At 50.3% G+C, this 24,155-nt stretch overlaps 2 protein-coding genes and 1 long non-coding RNA gene across 9 annotated transcripts in view; 2 read left to right on the forward strand and 1 right to left on the reverse strand.

Annotated features, from left to right (window-relative positions):
• TOP1 (DNA topoisomerase I) overlaps positions 1-6,886 on the forward strand; it is an 89,385-nt gene extending 82,499 nt beyond the window's left edge. For both annotated transcript variants that reach the window (XM_021078395.2, XM_085003951.1), the window contains 4 exons: positions 403-530; positions 4,150-4,244; positions 4,462-4,611; positions 5,590-6,886. In XM_021078395.2, coding sequence (XP_020934054.2) covers positions 403-530; positions 4,150-4,244; positions 4,462-4,611; positions 5,590-5,692 — 476 coding nt within the window. In that variant the 3' untranslated portion in view covers positions 5,693-6,886. The remainder of the gene's footprint in view (positions 1-402; positions 531-4,149; positions 4,245-4,461; positions 4,612-5,589) is intronic.
• Positions 77-17,116, reverse strand: LOC110257392 (uncharacterized). Of its 2 annotated transcripts, none has more exons than NR_201459.1 (4): positions 16,734-17,116; positions 15,388-15,519; positions 13,300-13,412; positions 77-661 (listed from the first exon to the last, which is right to left on the reverse strand). It is a non-coding gene; the product is annotated as an uncharacterized LOC110257392 (long non-coding RNA). The 2 variants fall into 2 exon arrangements; NR_201458.1 differs by lacking the exon at positions 77-661 and adding an exon at positions 6,638-7,875.
• A 43-nt stretch (positions 17,117-17,159) lies between these two features.
• The window catches only part of PLCG1 (phospholipase C gamma 1), a 34,631-nt gene continuing 27,635 nt past the window's right edge, over positions 17,160-24,155 (forward strand). For 2 of the 5 annotated variants that reach the window (XM_085003940.1, XM_085003941.1), the window contains exons 1-2: positions 17,160-17,503; positions 23,936-24,067. In XM_085003940.1, coding sequence (XP_084860066.1) covers positions 17,287-17,503; positions 23,936-24,067 — 349 coding nt within the window. In that variant the 5' untranslated portion in view covers positions 17,160-17,286. Of the gene's footprint in view, positions 17,504-17,752; positions 19,528-23,733; positions 23,863-23,935; positions 24,068-24,155 lie in introns of those variants that run through there. The other 3 variants (XM_021078388.2, XM_021078389.2, XM_085003945.1) reach the window with 2 other exon arrangements.

Consider the following 24,155-nt stretch of genomic DNA (forward strand, 5'->3'; position numbering starts at 1 on the left):
ACCACTGAACCAGACAGGAACTCCTGTTGACGGTATTTTAGAGAGGGATAAAGAATACTATATGGCACAAAAACACTTCTTGGATGACACTTTTTATTTTTCTTATTGAAAGATACAGTACTTTGTGGTTTTAAAATGTAAAATTTATAGTGCCTTTGTCTTACTTTCCTCTATACACTTTCTCTGTCCCAATGCCATATTTTCTTCAGGCTACTTTGAGTGGTTAGATGGGGGAGCACTGAGGCAAGCAGATGATTCTGTTGACTCAGATTCTGACCTTGTGCCAACTTGAGCTGATCATCTGCGCTAGATGAGGACCAGTTAATAGTGAGGATGAAGCACTGGGTATTATTTCTTGTTATACACACTGACTCTTTTATTACCATGTTTCTTTCTTCACAGCTGATGAAAACATCCCAGCAAAGATCCTATCTTATAACCGTGCCAACCGAGCTGTTGCAATTCTTTGTAACCATCAGAGGGCACCACCAAAAACTTTTGAGAAGTCCATGATGAACTTGCAGACTAAGGTATCTTGGATCTGGATGGCGGGATAGCAAAATGAAGAAAACCGTATCTGCTGTGGGCATTTATACTCCACCCTTCTGAGCTGGGGTATTAGACGGCCAGTTCTGGGTCCATTCTAGAAGAACGGTTCATGCTAAAGATAAAAAAATGGAAATATGATAGTAGTTACCTCTAAGATACTGAGTATCAAGTACTCATTGTTCAGGAAGTCTATTATTTTGTGGACAAAAGTTCTACATTGACTACTTCCAATTTTTAAAAGCTAAATTTGATGTACCTTCTTTGATATAACTGCTAATTGTTGCTTCTATACATGAGGATAATAGATACAAAGATATCTTTACAAATCATTTCCACAGCTCAGAACTATTAACTGTATCCAAACTGGATTGTTTAAAATTGAAAAAATGATGAAACAATGATGTTTAATTTCCCCTAATCCTAGCATAACTATTTTTATTTTTACACATGCCACATGAATCACATTTTTATATAGCTCATCATCAAACATCTGTTGAATACCGGCTGTGTGCCAGAGCTGCTGACCTAGAAGAGAGACTTAGGTGCAAACAACTAGATGCTGTTCCTCTTCCATGTGCCTCTTTCCTTCCTCTGACTCTGCCTGGTACTGAGCTTTGAAGCTGCAAGGCACTTAATATTTGATGATGATCACTTCTGTGTTAGCAAACTAATCCATTCTGATGTACTAACCCACAATGAGAATTTGCAGCTATTTCACCACAAAGCAGACACATGGATTACAAAGTAAATCAATTATTTTGAAAATGTATTTACCAAAAGCCCAATAAAGTGATAGATGTGCTTCCTCACTAATTTACTAAATAAAATCTTAGGTGGGTCTCATAATTATTGTAAATGTCAGGGTAGTAATAATGATACTTTGATTTCAGCAACAATTGTAATATGATATGAAAATATATGTACCATCTATTGGTGACAAAATCTGGAGTTCCCGTTGTGGCTCAGTGGTTAACAAATCCAACTGGGAACCATGCAAGTTCCATCCCTGGCCTTTCTCAGTGGGTTACAGATCCGGCGTTGCCATGAGCTGTGGTGTAGGTTGCAGGCGCGGCTTGGATCCCGAGTTGCCGTGGCTCTGGCCTAGGCCGGCAGCTACAGCTCCGATTAGACCCCTAGCTTGGGAACCTCCATATGCTGCGGGTGCGGCCTTAGAAAAGACAAAAAATAAAATAAAAATATTGGTGACAAAAGCATAGTACTACTGATATTACAGTGGTGGTTGCTCACATTCACAACCAAAGAAATGATGAGTTTCAACTAAAGGTAAACTAAATTACAGATTGATTCTTTTCCATCTGTTCACAGAATTCTATACTTGAACTGGAGTTTAAAAACTGCTGGAGGAAGTTCCCTTGTGGCACAGTGGGCTAAGTATGCAGCATTGTCACTGCAGTAGTTCAGGTCACTGCTGTGGTACGGGTTTGATCCCTGGCCCGGGAACTTCCATGTGCCATGGGCATGGCCAAAAAAAATAAACTACTGCTAGAGTAAGAGTAACTACACATTTTCAGGCCCAGACTGTTTTCCTTCAGTTGAAATTTCCTCCATATAAATACCCAGGTGTAGTACATGAGGTCAGACATACAACCTGCTGTTCATGCTACAGATACCATCTGGCTTTCCTGAAGGGATGCACATGTCCACAGTAAATAAACATGTCCATAGACATCCCAAATCCTTGGACCATGTGATTGGCAGGCAGAGAACTGTACAGACCGCCCATCCTAGCAACGTCCATTTGTTGCCACTCCTTAAATGGCGGTTGTCTGGTACCATTTGCTCTCCTTATGCAAGCCAGAAATACAAGCATGAATATTCAGGTGTTTTTTTACCTAATTCAGGAGATCTCTCCCTGGAGCATGAGGAGGCCTTTTGTTGGTCTCACTCTGGAACCACTGTTTGGACAGCCCAGGCTGCCTGCCAGACGAGCCCTCTAAGCCCAGGAACCCTCTCCCGTGTGCCCACAAAGCAAATACACGCCCCTGTTTGCCAAGTGAATCAATGGAGTCTTTGATGCTTTGAGAGAATTTGACACAGCCTGCCAATTTAGCATTCACAGAAATGGTTAAAAGATTGTGGTTTGCTGCATTTCTAGCCCAAGAAGAATCTGGCTAGTGGTGTCTGTGATGTTTTTGTATATAGAATCAGTTCCTTCAGCTTGACTTTGGACAACATAGATGTTGGAAGTAAGCCATTCATAGTAAAATGCATTTAATGATTCTCTCACAATGGTGGCCTCTGTTTCCAATCTTAGGCTGTGTGTGTAAATCTAACAGACAATTCTAGGCAAAGAGCAACAGCTCAGTGTGTGTGAGTCAGTCATGTAGTCACTCTGCAGAAGTTCCCCTTAACCTTAGAGGTTAGCAGGGTGATAGCAGGTCAGGGGTTGTCTTGCCCCCAGGGGCATAAGCTCACTGCTTTGGGGCTCTAGTTTGCTGTCTTCAAGCAGCAACTAAGAACTTTGTACCAGTTCTATCACACAAGAAAGGATATAACTGCCCTTTACTCTTCCTTTAAAGACTAGGTCTCCATGGGATTTCATTTGGAAAAAGAGCTTCACAGCTAAAAAAAGTTTTCAAATCTGTTTTGAGTGATAAATATTAATTTCCTTCCTACCCCAGCTTTCTCCCCTTTTAAAAACAGAATGTTACAGCCAGGCTGTACCATGTATTGGCTTGGAACAGACTAAACCAAGCTGTTTGGCTTTCTGGGTACCTTTTCTTCCCCCTTTTTACAGCTGCACTTGCGGCACATGAAAGTTTCCTGGCTAAGGGTCAAATCCGAGCTGCAGCTGCCGGCCTAATCCACAGCCACAGCAGCATTAGCTCTGAGCCGCATTTTCGACCCATGCTGCAGCTTGTGGCAACAGCAGAGCCTTAATCCACTGAGCAAGGCCAGGGATTGAACTTGCATCCTCACAGACCCTATGTCGGGTTCTCAACCCGATGAGCCACAGTGGGAACTCCGACTGGGTACCGTTTAATTGCCATTTTCTAGTCCCTTGGATAGTTTCTTGAGAAGTTGGCAGCTCCTTCTTAGAGTGATGGTAGAATCTGAGGAATGAGCTGGGCTCAGTGGATATAAGGACTCCGTCTCAGCTTCATAAAGAGTATCTCCTACGAATGTTCTTGGATGGAGGCTACAACCTGGCACAAGATCCGTTTGATAAACAGCTGTCATCTGTAGCCTTCCTCCCAGTATCTAAAACCAAAATGTTCTCTGAAAGATTAGCATCCACATTCCTGGTCCTAGTGGGTTCTTTTCCCTGAGCTTTTGGATTAAATGGGGTCCCTGGGTTACTGCTTGTAAAAACAAACAAACAAAACAAACAAAAAAAACACCTTATTTCTTCAGAGGTGTCTGAAGAACAGAAATGGCCAAAAAGCATCTGAATTCAGCACCTGCTGTGCGTCTACTCTGTGCCTTCATGAAACCACCTCTGGGTGTTTTTACCTGGCCACAAAGAGAGCCTGCTTGGTGGAGACAGCTTCCAGCTTCCATCTTCTCTGCAGGAGCTCTTCTTTTTTCTCTCTCAGCTTATTTCATTCCTAAGTCTTACTGTGGTTCTTCCCCACCCAGATTGATGCCAAGAAGGAACAGCTAGCAGATGCGCGGAGAGACCTGAAAAGTGCTAAAGCTGATGCCAAGGTCCTAAAGGATGCAAAGACCAAGAAGTATGTGCCTAGTGTGGTGTGAAGATGGGGGTTGGTTGAGGGAGAAAAATGGGCACAATATCAGCCAGAGGCCCCAGATTTTCTAAGGTTTCTGGGTGTTGTCTTTTAGAAATCTCTGTACCTGAGGCTTCTCTGCTTTTATTGCCCCTAACTGGCAGCATGGGGTTACAGTGTTCCTATCCAGAAGCAAGTTCTTGATAACTTCCTTTCTTCCCAGGGTGGTAGAGTCAAAGAAAAAGGCCGTGCAGAGACTGGAGGAGCAGCTGATGAAGCTCGAAGTTCAGGCCACAGACCGAGAGGAAAATAAACAAATTGCTTTGGGAACCTCCAAACTCAATTATCTGGACCCAAGGATCACCGTGGCTTGGTAAGCACTGTACCCTTGAACTCCACCTGCTAGCTTGAGAAGGGTGGTGGGGGTACTGGGCATTGTCAGCTTTCATGTGCCATTCCTGTGCTGTGCACCTAGAGGTGTCTTCTGCTGTGCACACTACAAATGCATTGGAACATCCTGGACAGGCCTAATGGTCAGTACTGTTAGGCCTCCCTGGAGTGTTTATACCTGTTAAGGCAGGTACCTCTTATGAAACTTTGGGACAAGAATGGAGACTCTCTTAGTCCCTATTGAAGGAAAAATAGTAAAGAGCCCATCTATCTACACTTAAACTTTTCAAGAAAAATTTTTTACGAGTGAAGGAAGAAAGGTAGGAATGAGGAGAAAAGAAAAACAAAAATGAGAATACAGATCTGAGCAACTTATACAAAGAGTTTGTACAGATGTTTGCTTATTTCTCCCCCATTCCCTACCTCCACGCACATTCATAAAACAACATCCAAAATAAATGGCTTTTTAAAAAAAAAGCTTATTAGTTAACTTGAGCTGTTAGGTTCTGGGCCTAGGAGAAGCAGTCATCCCTTGCGGCCCTGCTCCTCTGGGCCAAGTATTCCACTCAGCTCTTGTATCCTTTCTGTCCTCTTTAGTGCTCCAGGTTTGGCTGGCTAGAGAGGCAACAGAGTGCAGTGGTTAAGAGCATGGCCTCTAGAGCCACTCTGTTTGGGCTCACTTTTCAGCTGCATGCTCACTAGCTTCATAAGAATGAAAGCAAATTACTCAACCCCTGTGCCATATTTTTTTCTTTTGTATATCTATAACACTGCTTTAGAGGTCTTTGTTGAAATTAAATGAGTGGAGTACATGAAGTGCTTAGAAACATGTCTGATACATTCTTCTCATTCTCCTCACATGGATGTCAAGGAAAAGGTGTCACATCCAAGCCCCAGCCCTGGATCTGGCCTCTTGTTCCCTGAGACACACTAATCCCCCTTCTCTCTCCTTTGTTTGCAGGTGCAAGAAATGGGGGGTCCCAATTGAGAAAATTTACAACAAAACCCAGCGGGAGAAGTTTGCCTGGGCCATCGACATGGCTGACGAGGACTATGAGTTCTAGCCAGTCTTAAGGGGCAGGGTTCTGTGGAAAGGAACAGTGTGGTTGGGGAAGATGGATAAACTGTGAGCCTCGCTTGCCCTCGCACCTGAGGGAAAGAGGCAGCAAGTCTTAAAAAACCAACATCTTTGAGAAAAGATAAACCTGGAGATATTATAAGGGAGAGCTGAGCCAGTTGTCCTATGGACAACTTATTTAAAAATATTTCAGATATCAAAATTCTAGCTGTATGATTTGTTTTGAATTTTGTTTTTATTTTCAAGGGGTCAAGTGGATGGGAATTTGTCAGAGTTCTACCAGGCAAATTCACTGTTTCACTGAAGCATTTGGATTCTCTTAGCTACTGTATACGAAGTCCGATTATATTGGTGCGTTTTTACAGTTAGGGTTTTGCAATAACTTCTATATTTTAATAGAAATGAATTCCTAAACTCCCCTCTCCCCCATTTCAGGAATTTAAAATTAAGTAGAACAAAAACCCAGCGCACCTGTTAAGAGTTGTCACTATTGTCATGGGAATCAATTTTCATTAAACTTGAAGCAGTTGTGACATTGGCAGTGTTTTGGTTCAGACACCTGTTAACAGAAAAGCATGATGGGAAAATATTTCCTGACTTGAGTGTTCCTTTTTAAATGTGAATTTTTATTTCTTTTTAATTATTTTAAAATATTTAAACCTTTTTCTTGATCTTAAAGATCGTGTAGATTGGGGTTGGGGAGGGATGAGGGGTGAGCGAGTCTAAGGATAATGAAATAATCAGTGACTGAAACCATTTTCCCATCATCCTTTGTTCTGAGCATTCTCTGTACCCTTTCAGATACCCATCTTTTTTCATTTTAAACCCAAGTCTTTCACTTGAAAGATTTTATTGTATAAAAAGTTCCACAGGTCAATAAATTTAGAGGAAAATGAGTATTTGGTCCAAAAAAAAAAAGGAAAAAAAAATCAAGATTTTAGGGCTTTTATTTTTTTTCTTTTGTAATTGTGTAAAAAATGGGGGGAAAACACATAAAAAGCAGAATTTTAATGTGAAAACATTTTTTGCTATAATCATTAGTTTTAGAGGCATTGTTAGTATAGCGTGTGTGCAGAGTCCATTTCCCACATCTTCCCTCAAGTATCTTCTATTTTTATCATGAATTCCCTTTTAATCAACTGTAGGTTATTTAAAATAAATTCCTACAACTTAACGGAAACTTGGTGTCTGCCTCTTTGTTACGCAGGGCTCGGCCAGAAGTTGGGCTCTGGGCCTGGGACTTGGTGTGGGATATGGCCTGTCTGCTCTGGTCAGCACAGTGCCTCCCTCCCCAGGAACTGGGGCTGGGCCAGGCCTGGAAGGGGCTGCCTTGGTCCTGCTGCCGTGGGTGTGGGTCCAAGGGGAGAGAGCCAGAGGGCCACATCCTTAGACCAAGGCAGGCCTGGGAAATGAGGGTGGGTATAAGAACATCTGCAAGAACAGGTGGGGTACAAGAACTAGATTTGGAGCCTAAAGTAGGTTCTTGGAGCAAGTGTATTTGAGAGGCAGATTGTGGAACACTTCCCATGTGTGCTGGCCAAAAGCAGTGGGGAACTTTGGGTTTGCTTATGTGGCTGAGATTACAGTCAAGATGGCAGGAATTAAGGGTCAGTACCAGTTAGAACACTGGACCCCAGAAGCTCTCTCAGATGGAGCAAATTTCTTGAGTTGACTGAAGGGAGTTCTGTGAGCACTTCCCAGTGCTCTGGTATCCGAGCTGGCCAGCATCTCTACAAAAATTGTTCTTTTTTTCCATCTTAGGTTACAAGTAAGTCTGGAGTTCAGGTCGAGTCTCCTGGTCAAATGGAGCAGGGGGCAGGAAGGCCAAAGGGGTCAGAATTGGTCACTGAGCTGGTAGCCCTAAGCCTTCTAGCTTGCTAGCATGTGCAAGGATATTCTGGAAAAAGAACCATCACCTTGAAGGTCTCTGAACTCCCTGGGGCTGGGCTCCCTATAGAAGAATCCTCAAGGGTCCTCCTTGGCAGCCTGCATCTCTTTGGCAAGTGAGGGAGGCAGCCTTCACCCCATAACGGAAGTTATGTAGCAATCATTGCTTTGGAACAAGAGACTGCAGCCAGGTATCTTTGAGTTCTGTGGTGCTGAGGTGGCTACACCACTGAATGTGAGCAACAGCAACAGAAAGGCTCTTCCAATGCCCTTTAGCAGGACCTGCCACAACCAGAAGACAAGACTTAGACCACATTGAGGAATCATGGATAGGAGGTCTCACAGGCAGATTTTACTGATGAGCAGGACACTGTGCCTACCTTTCCCAGCAAAGAACCTCCTTTTTCCAAGAGCAAGAGCAGGGCAACTAGATGCTGGTCAAGAATGGTTGTGAAGGACATCCTGGGAGAATGGAAGCCACAGACCTGGCCACTGTGATGAGGGAAGAGACTCCATAGGTGAGGGCCAGCTGTGAGGGGCCATGAAGGATGCTTGAGCATGGCGTCAGGAGACCCAGCCCTTGCCTATTTTCATCTGGCTGGTAGGTTCCCTCCTCCCACTTTGTAGCCTTGTCTGGGAGCAGAGGCCAGATGGGCAGGATCTGACCAGCTCCCTCCTGTCAGCCCCTTTTGTGATGCTGGAGTCCAGCTGGGGGCAAAGGGAGATCACCTCCATGTGCTACCCCAGCCAGTCATCTGGGTGCTTGCTTGGCTCCTCCCCCACCCCCATCCCCATGTCTGGTCAGCAGGTCCCATCCGTCCGTTCTTCCTGTCAGGTCTACCTCAGGCCACTGCCACATTTAAAAAAATGAAAAAAGAAACCACAACTCCCAGCCCTTTCCAGCCACACACCCCCCCCACCCCCCACCCCCACCCCGTCTCTCCGTTTCACAAACAAGCACCTGGGATGACTCATCTCCACCTCCAGGTCCTTCCCCACCCACTGCAACCAGCTTCTGCCCCATCTTGCCTCCAGCTGCCCCTCCACTCTGATCACAGTCACCAACGAACGAGTGACCAAACCACTAAACGGGCTCTGCTGCTGCATCCTACTTCAACTATCTGTGGCTCTGGACACTCAACCACTTTTCTTTATGTAAACAACTCTATTGGTAATATTTTACATACCATAAAGTCCACCCATTTTGAGTATACAGTGTTTTTTTGTAACTTGAGTGAATGGTGCAGCCATCACCACTCCTCAGTTTTAGAACTTCAGCCCTCTCCCCCCACCCTCAGTAAGATCCCTCGTCCCCATTCCCACCTCCAAACTCCACTAACCTATGTTCTCCATATGTCTCTCGTTTCTGGACATCTGACAGAAAGGCGGTCCTACAGTGTATGGCCACCGCCTGCGAGCACTCTTCTCTGGTTTCCATGGCGCCACCCTCTCCCGGCTTTACTCCTCTCTCTCAAGGCGGTAGCTTGCCTGTTAGCTCCTCTCTTAGGTCTTTAACTGTTGCGGTTCTCTTCTCAGCCCAGCTGATGTCATTCACACTGGAACAGGATGACTCTCACGTTCCTACCTCCAGCCTAGACCCCTTCCCTGAGGGCCAGACACCAACTGCCCACTACAGCTCGGCGGGCATGTCCATGGGCTACTCGGTCTCAAGTCTCTAGAACCAAGCTCAGTACCTACTACTCCAAGCCCAGCGGGCTGGGTTTCACATCTCAGGGAAAGGCACCCCCTTCATTCTGTCCCCCAAGTGGAACCCAGGGCAGCCATCATCCTTCACACCTTTCTTTCTCGCACCTCCACATCCGGTAGATCAACAACTCCGAAGTCGCCCCCTTTATACCGTATACACTGAATATAGGTATTTCCTCCACAGAACACTTAAAAAAATTTTTTTTTCTTCTGAGAACAGAAAGTTTATATTTCAGTCCTTACAAAATCTCTCATACAATGGGTTGTTCTCTCAACTTGTTTTGAACCAAAAAGCACTTTTTGGAGAAAACACATTATCCTGAAATGACCTCAGTCAAGCTAGTTTTGGATGATTATATGTAGTCCCCTGACAAAATCAGTAAACAAGGAGGCAAAGAAATTTACCACAGACTCGGTAATTATTTCTCATAATCCCAAGTATTACATGTAAACAGGCTTCTTCAACATCACTTTAAATAGCAATATGGTGCTTTTTTTGGGTATTGAAAATAGTACTGCAGTTATGTGTGTGTATATGTGTGTATATATATATACATATATATTTTTTTTAGAGACTCTTTTAGAAAAGCACTGAAATATTTGTAGATAACATTATAAAGATTTGTGTCAAAATAACATGGAAGGGGTTAATGGGTAGAGTCTGACACAAAACAAGAGTGGCCACCTGTTCATAACTAAAGTCGGCTGATGGGTACATGTTCACTGTCTCCACTTACATACATGTGAAATTTTCCATAACAATTTTTATTTTATTTTGCTTTTTAGGGCCGCACCCGCAGCAAATGAAGGTTCCCAGGCTAGGGGTTAAATCGGAGCTACAGCTCCCGGCCTACACCACAGCCACAGCCATAGCCACGCCAGATCCAAGCCGCGTCTTCAACCACAGCTCACAGCAACCCTGGATCCCCAACCCACTGAGTGAGGCCAGGGATCGAACCTGCAACCTCATGGTTCCTAGTCGGATTCGTTTCCGCTGCACCACAATGGGAACTCCATTTTAAAAGCAATACAGTTTAAGTGGTGATTATGCAGATCATTAATGTATATCTATGGGAGAAATTAAAAGAAGTCTGTTTTAATGTTATACAAAAAGGTAACTATGCCCAGATTAAAATTTCCAGTGATAGCATCACATATTGATTCAAAAAGTATTTTCTCTGCAGCAGCCAAGGATGAATCTTAAAACATTATGCTGAACGTAGACCCAAGGGGTCCATACTCTATGATTCCATTTACACAAAATTTCAGATTAGGCAAAACCTATCTGTAGTGACAGAAAGTGGACTTAGTGAGTGCTGGCTGGGGACAGGGGAGACTGACTGTAAAAGGGCACCAGAAATCTTTTCGGGTGAGGAAAATGGTCTATGTCTTAAATGGGTGTCAAAGGTCACCAAACTTCACACTTGAAATGGGTGCATTTAATTATATGCACGTTATTCCTCAATAAAGTTGATTTTACAAAAGTGCTTCTCCTCAACTTAGAAAATGATGTGCTTTCAGAAATTAGATGACTCAAAAAGTGGCTCTAGGAGTTTCCGACGTGGCTCAGCGGTAGCAAGTTAACAAGCCCAACTAGTATCCATGAGGACAAGGGTTTGATCCCTGGCCTCTGCCCAGTGGGTTAAGGATCCGTGGGGCCGTGAGACATGGCTCAGATCCTGCATTGCTGTGGCTGTGTGTAGGCCGGCACCTATAGCTCTGATTTGACCCCTAGCCTGGGAACCTCCATATGCTGAGGGTGCTGCCCTAAAAAGACAGAAAAAAAAAGAGTGGGGGGGGCCTTAGGGGTGACAACTACATAGAAGTCAAAGATTTATGTTAAAAACCTGCACATAGTTTATTACTGAAAAGGTGAGAATAGAAAAAAAATCTATGCTCATAAGTTAATATAGTGTTTTAAATAATATGACTTAGAACATGTTTAAAATATATAACTAAATAGTTACATGTAGACATCTGAATCATGCATCTCTAAAAATATTTACACTTTAGTTGCCAAAAAAACCACAAAACACCTGGAGTGTCCTTATTGTGAAAAGAAGAGTTCGCCTTATGTTTGGAGTTGCGTATCTTCAGGCATATCCCTCTTTGTTCAGTCCCCACAGCCACCAACAGGTCTAGGTAAGGTCAGCTGTCCCTTCCCAGTGCTCCAGGGGCCCTTATCACACTGAATTGTCACCTGTCGACAAACATTTGTCGGCATTTCTTCCTCCACTACTGGAGTGGGAACTTGGTCTGATTCATTCTGCTGTCTCACTGCACTGAGGAGGCACCAGGAGTGTTTGGTGGAAGAAAGGGAGAGAAAGTGAAAAAACAGCAGGTCTGGCCTGGCCTGTGCTAGTGGTTGGCAAAGGTGCACCCCTTCCCTGGCTCCAGCGAAGCAATTACAGTGTCCCTGCTACCTCCTTGAAGAAGGGACGTTTGGAATCCAGCTCCCCCGCCTCAACATCTGGGTCCCCCCAGAGGGGCCCATCAGCAAAGGGCAAACAGGGTCTGCAGAGAGAACAGAGTCCTAGCCTGGTTCCGCCTTGACTGACAGGCTCTCAAGGGGCAGAGAGCACATCCCAGGTGAGCAGGAGGGTGCAACCTAAAAAGTGTGAGGCCCAGCGACTAAGATGAGGCCAAGGATGGATATTGGAGACCAGAGCTCAAGAGCCAAGGCCGTAGGTTGTGACGGAGTTCAAGGTGCACTACGGTGAGGACTTAGTAAGCACCAGCTGTATGCTTAGATGCAGGCTGGCTGACTCAAACCGTGAGATGGGCTGGTCAGATATCTAACATAGAAGGCCACTGAATGAAAATTCAAAAAAAGGGATAGTTTCATGTGTGGGTCAGATTACACACTGCAAGTCTATAAACCTGCCTGCCTCCCACTGCAGAAGGGGCTTCACTTGTGTACCTTCTATAGTCACTCAAGGTCATTGCAAGGAACAACGAACTGTGTCAGCATTTGCTGTTATTCTGCTGAGAACATTCTCCACTATTTCAATCAAGTAAGTATCTGTTTGAGAGACGTCTTTTATAACTTAACCCCAGAGAAATCTTTCTCCCCCCAGTAATCAGTTTATCAGAACAGAAAGAGGTTTTGCTTCGGACATTCGATTCTCAGCCACAGCAACCAGGGTAACCCATATTAACCACATCATTATTTCCTCCTTATAACAGCATATGCCATTTCTAGAACACAGTATTTTTTTCGTCTTTTAAGAAACAGAGTGGGAGTTCCCATCGTGGCACAGCGTCAGTGAATCTGACTAGGAACCATGAGGTTGCAGGTTTGATCCCTGGCCTCGCTCAGTGGGTTAAGGATCCAGCATCGCTGTGAGCTGTGATGTAGGTCACAGACTTGGCGCGGATCCTGCATGGCTGTGGCTGTAGCCAGCAGCTATAGCTCTGATTTGACCCCTAGTCTGGGAACCTCCATATGCCACAGGTGCGGCCCTAAAAAAAAAAAAAAGAAAGAAAGAAAAAGGAAAAAGAAACGGTCAGTATACTTAAAAGACTGGAAAGGAGATAGCTTCTGGAGGGCCACTCAGAGTCCCCTTCAAGGCAGCACTTGTTGCTGGGAGACCTGTCCAACTCCTAAGACCACCTCAACTTCAGACGGCTGTCTGGCCAAGGCTGTGCTCTTCCCAGGACAGCCCACATTCAGTGGCTGACAGAGGTGGTGCTGTGAAAGCCTAGCCATTGCAAGCCAGCACCAAACAACAGAGCTCCCTGGGGGCTGGCTGTGGCTGTCATCGGGCCTGCATCCCAGCCTAATTTCTCCCCGTACCCCCTCCTGTTTCCTTCCCTCTCTTCCAGTGTTGATCCCATGGGCACTCCTGAAAAGCCATTCTGCAAACTAACCTCTGTTACAGTGCCTGCTTCCCGGAGAAATCAACCTGTAACAACAGGTAACCAAATAACTCAAAACAGAAAACACAGCAGGTATGGGTGTTATGGAAGGGGTAAGAAAACACAATCAAAGGTTCATACCACTGTGGAAGGCCACACTGCAGGGACTCTGGGTCTCCTTTTGCTGCCACCTCTCAGCAATGTGTCCATCAGTGTATCTCTAAATTAATCTCTCCACCCCTCCATTTTTTCTTCTGGAAAATGAGGATAACAAGAGTACTTATCTCAGAGTGCTGTAACGAAGAGCAAATGAGCCACTGGGGGGAAAGCCGTCACACAGCACTTACTCTATGCTGAGTGCTGTACTAAGGGTTTGCTAAATAAACACCTGCGAGGCCAGGCCCAGAGAGGCCAGAGGGGTAACTGGGCTGGGTCTTCCCGACACACTCCAGGCACAGGTACTGGTGCAGGCCGGGGCATGCTGAAGCACGAATGTTGACGGAAATAGGCCTGAGCAGGGCTAGCCCGGGTGATGTCACAGGCGTTTGCCTTGTGTGGGTTCTGGGCTGCTCCCTCCCAGCCAGCGCAGCTGCAGGCACTGCCAGTAACACCCACATATCCATATATATATGCTGAGCTGGGGGAAGCCCATACCAGTCACACCCTCCACGAGAGCGCCCTGCTTTTCCTGAACCTCCTCAGGCGGAGGGAGGCACCTGAGGCCTGGCATGCTGGCTCAGAAGTCCCAGGAGGAAATGGGGCCCTGTTTCCTGATGAAGGGCCTGGCAGCAGACTGAAAACATGAGCTCCTGTTGGCAGAGATTTCTGGAGCCCCTGGAGGCCCGGCCCCAGAGACAAAAGCAAAAGCAAAAGCAAGGAAGCATGGGTTACATGTCGGGAAGCTCTCAGGAAATGGAGAAATGGAGATTTTTTAAAAAGTATCACCACCCACAGGCTGCCTCAGTCTGCCCATGAAGTAAATGAGGGCTGAAGCACTCAGGAGGTCTTCTGGAAAAGCAGATAAGATCAGATAAGCAGGGAGGGACCCAATCAGCCCCCTCCTGTCTTCCTGACCTCATCACCTCCCACGCTCCCCCTCACTTAGTAAACTCTAGCCTTCTTTCTATTCCTAAACTTACTAAGCTCTTTCTGGCCTCAGGGCCTTTGTACATGCTGTTACCTCTGCCTGGAAAATATTTCTCTCCAACCCACCCCTAATAATTCGCCCAGCCATCTACTCACATCCTTTAAGCCTCTGCTGAGTCCTGGAGAAATTTATCTACTCCATCAGTGAAGTAGGTCTCCCTAATGTTTTACCTCATAGCCTTCTTTCCCTCCATAGTCTCCATCACAATTGTCCCTATATAACATAGTGCTTATCTGTCTAATGTCTGTGAATTCCAGGAAGGCTGCTGCTGAGTTTCTCTTGGGTTCCTGACTCATGGCACTGAGGCCTCCTAGCACATGGCAGCTCAAGGCTGCAGACAGGGGCAAGCTCCACTTCAAGCCCCGCCAGCCCCAGCCACACACAGGGAGCACTCAAGTCCAGCACTCAAGTTTCCTGTGCCCTGGGCCAGCCCCGCCCAAGGCCTCCCCTCACCCTTGCTGATTCGCCAGCTAGCCTCTGTGCTCACTCGCTACTGACCACCAGCCTACAAAAGCCAGTGGCTCTCCCGTGAGACAGAGAATGCCTGGTGTCAGACAGGCTTAGGTTCAAATCCTCATGTGTTAGTTATGTGGCCTTGGGGCAAGCTGCAGAACTTCTCTGAATCTTAGTTTCTCACTGGTAAATTGGGAACAATAATCCCTGATTAAAGAGTAATCATGAGGATCAGGTGGGACCACGTGCTGTAAACCTTGTAACTTGTAACGCTTGGGTCAACTTTTGTTCCCTCCCTCCCACTTTAACGGCCTTGTCACTAGGTGGCAGTCCATCTCACCGACTCCACCTCCCCTTGGGTGGCAGAGTGGCTGAAGACTATTAGCACAAACATCTCAACTTCAGACTGAATTCCCAGCTTCTTGAGGGCCGCTCTTGAGGGGATCAAAACACACACACACACTACCACTACAGCAAGACAAAGTCCGAAGCAGCCCCAGGCCCCAGTCACCACCCGGTGGGGTGGACTGCCTGAGTACACACTCTTATTTATGCACTCACACTCATACAATCTTGGTTGCCTGGATCTTTCTCTAGCATCAGCTGGGTGCTCTGCTGGGGCCTCTCACCTCTGAAATGCAGTATGTTGTCCTGCTCTGCCTGGCTCAACATCTGTCAGACAGACTCCACTGTGACCAAAGTTGTCTTTAGCTTGGGCGGTGTCCTGTGACGCGGATGGCACGGGTGAGTCTAGGGAGTGGCTGCAGGAAGACAAAGAGAATTATTCAAATAACCATCAAAACGCCTTGTGGCTGGAGGATGGAGTGAGGGGAGGTGGTAAGAGATGCAGTGAGTGAGACAGAAAGGAGCCAGACCATGCTGGGCCAGGCGGGGAGAGTGGATTTGGTGTACAACGGGAAGCTATGAAGCTATGGACGGTTTGAGGCTGGAGGTAGGAAACCATGATTTAATTTCCTTTTGAAGAGGAGAGCATAAAGAATAGATGAGATGCAGGCAAAACCAAGAAGAGTACATAGTCTGGAAGAGAGAAGATGGGCCTTGCCCTTGTGGGTGGAGTGGAGATATTTGAGTGCAGAGTGAACCAGACTTGATGGGTTGCTGTGAGGTTGGGGCAGAGAGAGGAATCAAGGGTAACTCCAAAGCATCTTAGAGCTTAATGCTATATTCTGAGAGAGTGAAGACAGGAGAATAAGCAATTTGAAGAGGGAGGTGAGATGTCTGTGTTAAGTCGGGACGTGGACTAGGTAGGTGGGTGCAGGGGAGGTACAGCTTTGGCACCAGGGTACCTGGGTTGAGTAGGGGGTGACGCCGTGGTAAGGGTCAGGTCGCCTTCGGAACTGACTCAGGACCCACCCCAGAGGAAGAGAAGCTCCTGAGGCCGAGAGGAAGCTGCCAGAGAAGGAGGAGGAAAACAAGCGGTACGGGGCCAAGAAAACCAAAGCTTCGGAGAGCATCTGCAGGAGAAGCGCGGTAAGGTAGGGCCTGAGCCTGCGTCCTATCACGTGAAGACTGAGCTTGGGGTGGGGAAGGTATTGGCCCAGGCAAGGGACAGAGGCGAAGATCACTGGAGACTTTGGAGGGGGTGCTCCTGCGTAGGGGGGCTATCCCGAATGACTGGGCCCCGCTAGGCCACACTGGCCGAAGGGGCGGGACAAACGCGGGTCAGTCTCGCAAGCCGCCCGCGGTCCCGTGCAGCGCTGCCAAAAGGAGGGGCGGGACAGGCTTGCTGTCCATCAGAGCCAGCCGACCAATCTTCAGGCGTCCCAGCCCCCGCCCCTCCCCGAGGGCGCGTAGAGGACCCGCCTCCGCCGCCGCTGCCGCCGCCGCCGCCGCCGCCGCCGCCGCCGCCGCCGCGGGTGTGAGGCGGCCCGGCCTGGCCTGGTTCCCTCTGCTGGGCAGCCTGCCCAGGTATTGGGTTTGGCTGGCGGGCCCCGGGGGCGCTCCGCACCCTCACCTCTCCGCCCGGTCGCTGCGCAGGCGGCGCTCCGGGAGCGGGCTTGAGGAAACTGCCACGGCTGGGCCTGTGCGGGACGGTGGGCTAGGCAGCCGTCTGTGCGTGTGCGACTGACGGCCGAGCCGGAGCGAGGCTGCCGTGCATGACGGGGCCGGCCGTGGCCGCAAGGCTGTGTCCGGGGCCGCGAAAGGAAGCTCTGCGGGACGGAGGGACCGGCTGGTTGACCGCGAGCGGCACGAGCGTCCGCGCTGCCTTTGCTCCCAGTGCCCCTACTCGGGGCCTGTCCGGGGGTCGCGGGGCGCAGGCGCAGCAAGCGGGGGTCCTCCCCACGGGCGCGCGGGCGCCTTTGTTCCCGGCGCGCGGGCCGGGGCGGGGCCTGCAGGGCCGCCCCGCCCCCTACTCAGGCTCCGCCCCGTCTCCGCCCGCAGAAGCCGCCGCCGGGGTCCGCTCGCCGGCCGCCTCCGCCGCCTGCTCGCGCCCGCCCCCGCCGCCTGCTCGCGCTCGCCCGGCCTGCGCCGCCGCCGCCGCCCGTGCCGCCCCCAGCTCCGGAGCCATGGCGGGCGCCGCGTCCCCCTGCGCCAATGGCTGCGGGCCGGGCGCACCCTCGGACGCCGAGGTGTTGCACCTCTGCCGCAGCCTCGAGGTGGGCACCGTCATGACTTTGTTCTACTCCAAGAAGTCGCAGCGGCCCGAACGGAAGACCTTCCAGGTCAAGCTGGAGACGCGGCAGATCACGTGGAGCCGTGGCGCCGACAAGATCGAGGGGGCCAGTAAGTGCGCCCCCCTCCCCGGGGCCCGCCGAGCGCGCGCGCGCGCGCGCGGGGGCAGCCAGGGTCTGCGCCCAGCTCCCGCGCGCCTCGGCCCGCCGCTGGAGAGGCTTGGGCAAACTTTCGGGCCCTCCCCCACACTCTCCGGGCCCCGCCCCCGCCTCGGCCCGGGTGGTCACCGGGGGCGGGGGGCATCCGGGTCCTCAGTCACCTGACAGGACACCCCCTCCCCCAGCTGGGGGGAGTGTTCCAGGCGCTTTGCCGAGAGGCCTAAAAATCCTAGCCGGTTGGAGACCAGCGGGGCCGGCATCGGGCCCCCCACATCCCGGGAGTGGTGTCGGCCAAGGCAAGGGGAGCCAAGGCAGCGTCCCCCACCCAGGCCCAGAAGCTGGGGCCAGACCAGATGCACCCTTTCTTCAAAAAAAGTGCTCTTGGTGAAACTGTGGGCCTCCCGGCTGGACTCCTATTTACAAAGGAACCGGGGGTTCCATAAGTAGAACTTAGGGAGATGTTGGGGTAGGGCAGGTTTTGGAGCGGAGCCAGGCCTACTCATCTCCCTCTTGGGGAGAGGGAGGAAAGTGGTCCTGTTTGGTTTGGAAAAGCCTGAGAGGAGGCATTGGCTGCTTTTTCCTGCTGCTGCTTTTGTCCTGAAGCTGAATTTTGGAGGTCTGTGTGCGTGGGCAGACACCCAAAGCCGGGGCAGGGAAAGGGGCCAGGCTCCCCTTGCCTTGGAAGCACATTCTCAGGAGCTTGGGCCCCAGAAAGGCAGCTTCTCTGCCGTCTGTCAGGTACTCTTCAAGAGCAGGCAGCCAATTTGTGGTCCAGTTCTTTGTGTCCTACGTCCCAGGTCCCCATGGCTGCAGGGAGCCCAGAGTGGCTACTCTTGATTTCCTGCCTCTTTGCCTTCCCAAGCCTGACCTTGGCTACTTTTGTGAAGGAGAGGTTGGGAGATTTTAAAAAACCCTAGGTCTTTCAAAGTGTTATTCCATGAAACGAGTGCCTGTGCTGTGGCCAGATAGGCACCCAGCTCTGCTCTCCATTCCCCTGCCTCCAAGTGTGAGAGATGATGTGTCTGCAACCCCAGGCTGTGGGTTGCTTCCTGCTAGGAACCACCCCCCCCCAACCCCCCAGGGACCGGTGTTAGAGTCAGGCTCAGAATTAGGTCCATGTGGAGGAAGGGGGTTCAGGAAGTGACACCCCACCAGGGATGGTCTTATAGACCTCCTTGGGTACGGTGTGCATGTGTGTGGATGGCTGAGGAGATTGGGAGGAAGGAAGGTCTTGTGGTGAGGCCACCATCCTCAACCACAAACTCAGATCTAACACAGCGGCTGAACTTCCAAACTTCAGTCCCCATCGGCCCTGTTGGCCATTGGGAGAAAATTATAGTGATTTGAGAGACTGGATTCCAAAGTGGAGGAAGGACAGACACTTCAGAGAGCTGAGATGGTCCTGGAACCATCACCCAGGTATCAGACTTCAGGCACGGCCCTTCTGTGCCTCTGTGGTGCACCCTGGGCTCTCCTGAATTGGTAGCTCGGGCTGGAGGTTCCCAGTGGAGACTCCTGGATGAGAGGCTGCGTTTCAGACGGTGTGTGTGACCAGCAGGCAGTAAGGGGCAGCACAGTGGTTGAAGGCAACCACTGATGTATATGGATTTGAAGCATATATATATTAGTTGTGATCCCCCCACCAGTTACTTCTTTGAGCCTTAGTTTCCTCATCTGAGAAGCGGCAGTAGTGATATATCCACTATATATGGTTGCTGTGGGGGTTAAATGAGAATATGTGAAATACTTAGCATAGTGCTCGACTCATCGTAAATGTTTAAAGTGTTAATAATGACAGTAACAGTCTGCGACTGCCGCAGACTGGGAATGGGTGGTGGTTGGTAGAAGAGGGTGAGGGTACAGGAAGGGAGAAGGACGGGGACCCAGTTCACATTTCACTTAGATCACTACCCGGAAAGGGGAGGAAATGGTTTTGTTTTGCCAGGACCCAGCTACCCACCTACCATGTTGAATTGAGTAAGTATGAGATGATTTGCACATCTGACTCCTGGGTGTGACTTTCTTGTTTAAGGTGGGGCCGGCTTAGAAGGAAGGGAAGTGGAGAGGCAAGAGTCTAGTCCAGGTCTTTGGGGTTGGAGGCAGGAGTGCCGAGGACCTGGTGACCTCAGCCCCCAAGGGTGGGTCAGCCAGAGTGGTAGAGATTCAGTGATCTCCTCAGTTAGCTGGGATTGGAGAGACCTGGAGCATGGACAGGGGATGTAGAAGGGGCCCTGGCCCTTTGAGTTTGGAGGTCCAGATTGAGGGAGTCTGGGTGCAAAGGCTAGTGGACGCTCGTGTAGCGTTCAGACCCTTCCTCCCCCTGAAACTGCTCCACTTCTCCCCATTCATGGGTGCATCTTCTTGGTGGGTTCCAATCCCTGCAGCCTCCTCTGCAGGCTCTGAGGATGTTTGGACTGTCAGTGAAGTCTCTCACCACCTGGCCTCTTGCCCATATGCCCCAGGTATCTGGCCTTTTCCTACTAATCCTGCCAAGGTACCACTCAGTGCCTAGAACCTGGCCAAAGAGAGAGACACTTCTGGGACCCTCGGGGTGTCCCTGGCCCTGAGGAGAGACTGGGGTTCAGTGAGAGTGCACAACACACACGGACAGGCCCTCTTTCTGGCCCAGCTCTCTTTCCTCTCATTGTACCTCTCACTTGTGAGATGGGGCAGGCAGGTGCTCACTTTAGGGTGGGAGTTTGGCTTGAAAGAGGGGTGGGGAGGTGCCTTGGTGCTGGCTGTCGTGGTGGCGTGACAGGAACCAGGTGATGTTTGGCCTTTTATGTTACAGATACCAACATAAATGAGTACAAAGCAATTACAGACTTCCTGCTGAGTGCCACAGAGACTTTTCGTCATGTTTTCTTGGCTCACCCTCTCAAGGGCCCTGGGGGGTGGTCCAGAGGACCACCTCACTCTGCAGATGAGGACGTGGAAATGTCAGGAGTGAGTTCTGTCAGTGCTGCTGTGTGACAGGCCTGGCTGGACCCAGGTCTCCAGTCGGTGGCTGGCGGGCCAGTCCCAAGAAGACTCTAAGCCCTGGGTCGTGCCTGAGTGGGCCCCTGGTCACGGTGGGCTCTGCCGCTCCTCTGAGGAAAACCTTCCTGCTCAGAGTGCGCCTTAGAGACCGCCTCAGCCTCTCTAGGTTCTGGCCCCACACTTTTCCTTCTGGTGCCTTCTTGGCTTAGATATTCAGCCCGGGGTCACTGTGGGCACAATGACTTGGCTGTTGGCTCCATGGTGGGCTGTGAGTGTCAGCCAAGCACGTCTGTGGGGACTTTTGGAGCCCTAGGCTTTCATCTTTGATTCTTTCATTAAGAGGCCAGGCCTCCATAGGTGGTGAATGAAAAGAGGCCCTTGCCTTCAGGAAAACCAAGGCCAACAGCGACAGTTCCCAGTGGTACCTTTGCTGACAGGGGTGGGGGTGGCAGAAGAAAGCGCAACACCTGGACAGGGCAGTCAGGCTCAGAAAGGAGGTGATGGAGGCCTGACCTCGGGGGCTGACAGACTGCTAAGGAGACAGACCACAAGGCCAGCTCAAGGCTGGGCCCAAGGCGCCCAGGGAGGGCAGCCCTGTATCATCAGGGAGTTTCTTTGTGCTGGCTGCTTGCTCCCGAGGGAGAGGGGCGAGAGCACGTGTCCGGATCTCCAGAGCTAGCCATCCTCGCCTGTGTGCTTCCTGTCTGACTATAGTTTTTCCAGGGGAAGTCAGAGCTCTTAGTGTTTCCTCAGCAGCCCAGGCTTGCCCTGATGTGTGGGTTTCCAGCCCAGCCTGGCCAGGCCCCCCAGCTGGGGCTTTTTCTTTCCTGTGAACCTGGGAAAGGGGCCTGCTTCACAGATGCCTGGAAGAGCTGAGGCCCCCAGCTTCTCCCTCCAGCTTGCACACACACAGGTGCACAGGCCTGAGTCACCAGTTAGAGATCTCAGCCATCAGCCTTGTTTTGGGTGGCCCTGTGGAAGGAGGGATGTTTCTTTGCTCCATAAATTACCATGGGACCATCTCCTGTTTGCCCAGTGCTAGACACTGAGGATTCAAAAAAAAATAAGACATGGGTCGTGCCATTGAGAGACTCCCAGACTCTTGGAAGAGACAGATTTGGGAATGTGTAATTAGAACTCCATGTGTCTTGTACCATAATAACGGTCTGTACGGAGAGCTTTGGGAATGCAGAGTAACGAGCTGTGCCTGGCAAGCTGGGGGTTGAGAAGAGACAGCCAGGAAGGCTTCACAGGGGAGGTGACCTGTGAGCTGGGCCTTGAGTGGTTGAGGAACTTGCTGGGCCCTGACGAAGGTACTTCTCACCATGCAGGGGTTGGGGTGCCTTTCATGTGGCAGAGGAGAGACTGGGGCAGCCTAAGGAGGGTGCCTTGCCTTGCGTGTTGTGCTCTGTCCTGTGGGCAGCACCTGACACCAGAGGCTGAAGCGGGACTGTTTTGTGTTTGTCTGGGAGCAACTGAGAAGGGGTCCCAGTGAGTTACTGTAGTTTGCATGGCGCACCCTCCTCGCTGAGGCAGGCGGGATGCAGGGGTGATGGAGGGGAAGGGCTGGGCCTGCAGGGGGGAGGCCGTGGAGCATTCGGGTCCTCAACTCTGACTGCCTAGGTTAAAATCCTGTTGCGCAGCTCGCTTGCCCTGTGACCCTGAGCATGCGACTTTATGCATTGGCTCCTCGTCTGTAAAAGAGGGCTAGTAACAAACCACATTTTTCTCGTGGGGGTCTTGCGAGGGTTCGGGGGGAATCTGTAAAGTGCCCCACGTGGAGTGTGGCACCGTGTAAGCACTTCCTGCAGGGGAGCTCTGACGAGGAGGAAGCTGAAGTTTAAGACCCCCAGGAGGGCCTGGCATGGAAGGGAGCGAGTGCGCCTGTCGTGAGGAGCGGGCTGGTGCCTGGCCACCAGGTGCTTTGATTCAGAGAAAAGGAGGCCCACCTGGCCTCTGTGGAGGCTCTCAGCAGCTCCTCTGCCGTCAGGACTCTTTCCTGCTGCTGACCTTTGTGGGGCCTCAGGGCAGTTGGCTGGGAGCAGCTGCAGTGATAGCACATGAAGGTCTCCGACGCTCATTTCTGAGAAGCTCACCCAGAGAAATGCTGTCTGAGCATGTTGGCGGGAGACCCCTGTCCTCCAGGAAGTGCTTTAAGGCCAGCCTCTCAGTGGGCTGGGCCTGACTCTGCCTCTCCTGTCCAGGTCGGTGTCCGTCTCTGTTAGCTCCCGGCATCTCTTTCCGCTGTGTGCCCTTTCCTTTGGGATGTGGCTTCAAGGAAGCCGGAGGTGGCTAAGGTGGAGCAGGCAAGGCCTAAGGTTGCAAAGGCCTCAAATGAGGGGCTAGGAACCCCCCCACCCCCACCCTTAGAACTGCAGACGTCAGTGGGGACTTGGAGGAGAGTCCCAGGAGAAGGGGAGGTGGGGTAGGAGGAGGGCAGGGCTCTGGAGCTCCTGGCAGAGTGCTTTGTTCAGAGAAGCATGGTGCCCATGCTTCCCTGGGGGATCTTTGAGAGCAGCCTGCTAACAGGTGATAAGACTTTAGGCCGAGCCCAGGGTGAGGGGTGGCTTCTAGCAGCTGTGGCCAGAATCAGCCAAATTTGGGTCTGAGACTCACCTCTTCCTGTGACCTTGGGTACAAGTTACCATAACCTGTCTGAAACTGATCTTCAGCTGTAAAATTAACTCTCCGTCACAGAGCTGTATGTTCATGGTGGTCAAATGAGATGGCATATGAGAGTGCTCAGCACAGCGTGTGGCACTTGTGGGTACTTTTTTTTTTTTTTGGCCATGCCCACAGCATGAGGAAGTTCCTGGGCCAGGGATTGAACCCGTGCTGCAGCAGTGATCCAAGCCACTGCAGTGACAACATGAGACCCTTAAGCCACTGAGCCACTTGGAAACTCCACTTGTGGGTGCTTAATAACGGTTTCCTTTGCTTTCACCGTAGCTAACTACAGAGCTGCAGTCCGCCTTTCCACCAAGCTGGCCGCCATGGCTGCTCTCCCAGCCGGGGCTAGAAGTCTGTTTCCTATTTCTTTGTTCCCTCCCTGAGTCTGTATACAGAAATCGGGGGCAGGGGAAAAATTGAGTATTTGAATAGTGCGTTTAGTTGATGAAGCATTTTCTCATCCATTGTGTTGTTTGAGCGCCATCACAGCTCCATGATTGGAAGGAGTTGGGAAGGCTGAGCTCTCCTTTACAGATAAGGAAACCAGGCCCCAGGGCTGAGGGCACCTAGCAAGTTCGTGGTGGTGCTGGGAACAGCCTGAGATACCTGATTCCCACTGCAACATTGAGCTTGTCCCCGCACCCTGGAGAAAGCGACAGTAAGGTGGGTGTTCTGTAGGACCAGTGTTGTTTTTCTTTACGTGGACTGTGCCGTCTGGTCTCTCCTTTGCCCTCAGGCCACATGTGCTATTCAGCCAGCCCACACTTCCATCTGTGGACACAGAAGACTCAGTGCCTTCTTCGAGATCGCCTGCTGCCCTTATCTTGCCAGCCCCCCCATCGAGATGCCCCCCTCCCTGCCGCAGGAGGTGAAGACAAGCCCTGCCTGACTTGCTCTTACTGGGTTATGCTGACAACCACCCTGAGCATCTGCCAGGGGAATGGGAGCCGGGGCTC

This window comes from Sus scrofa, chromosome 17 (assembly GCF_054392235.1).
Source record: "Sus scrofa isolate SSC_HxYL_T2T_F1_AM1 chromosome 17, Sscrofa_HxYL_maternal_Yorkshire_Landrace_v2.0, whole genome shotgun sequence".
In the NCBI taxonomy this organism is placed as follows: Eukaryota; Metazoa; Chordata; class Mammalia; order Artiodactyla; family Suidae; genus Sus; species Sus scrofa.